This window comes from Dipodomys ordii, unplaced genomic scaffold (genome assembly GCF_000151885.1).
Source record: "Dipodomys ordii isolate 6190 unplaced genomic scaffold, Dord_2.0 Scaffold58, whole genome shotgun sequence".
NCBI classification, from domain to species: Eukaryota; Metazoa; Chordata; class Mammalia; order Rodentia; family Heteromyidae; genus Dipodomys; species Dipodomys ordii.
This window is the reverse complement of record NW_012267274.1, coordinates 9215135-9215802: the sequence shown is the minus strand read 5'-3', so window position 1 is coordinate 9215802 and position 668 is coordinate 9215135. Positions and strand designations below refer to the sequence as shown.

Genomic DNA, 668 nt, shown 5'->3' with positions numbered 1-668 from the left:
GCCGGGGAGGAAGGGGCGGAGCCAGACACCCCGCCCAGACCCCGCCCCACGAGCCGCCCGGCCCCGCCCCGCCGCGCCACGATTATAGCCGATGACTCAGGGCGGAGCTCCGCATCCAACCCGTGGTGGCCGCCAACTTCTCTGGATGGGGCTAGAAGTTTCTAGCCGGCCAGTTGCTGCCTCCCTTTATCTCCTCCTTCCCCTTTGGCAGCGCGGAGGCTATTTCCAGACACTTCCACCCCTCTCCGGCCACGTCACCCCCTCCTTTAATTCATAAAGGTGCCCTGCGCCGGCCTCCCGGACACGTCGGCGGCGCGCAGGACTCCGCTCCTCCCGCCGCGCAGCGGTGCCCGCACCCGAGACCCGAGACCCCCCGCCTGCGCCCCGGCCGCCCCGGGCGGACCCCACCCAGCATGAGCGCTGCCACCCACTCCCCGATGGTGCAGATGGCGTCCGGCGCTGGCGCCGGCGACCGCGACCCCCTGCCCCCGGGCTGGGAAATCAAGATCGACCCGCAGACCGGCTGGCCCTTCTTCGTGGACCACAACAGCCGCACCACGACGTGGAACGACCCGCGCGTGCCCCCCGAGGGCCCCAAGGTGAGTCGGGCCGGCGGCCCCCGCTCGACGGCGGACGGGCCTGGGAAGGGGGAGCGCCGCGGTTTGTGA

General features: G+C 72.3%; 1 protein-coding gene across 2 annotated transcripts in view; it reads left to right on the top strand.

Annotated features, from left to right (window-relative positions):
- Positions 1 to 130: 130 nt before the first annotated feature.
- Bag3 (BCL2-associated athanogene 3) overlaps positions 131 to 668 on the top strand; it is a 31280-nt gene continuing 30742 nt past the window's right edge. For both annotated transcript variants that reach the window (XM_013021975.1, XM_013021974.1), the window contains exon 1: positions 131 to 599. In XM_013021975.1, coding sequence (XP_012877429.1) covers positions 414 to 599 — 186 coding nt within the window. In that variant the 5' untranslated portion in view covers positions 131 to 413. The remainder of the gene's footprint in view (positions 600 to 668) is intronic.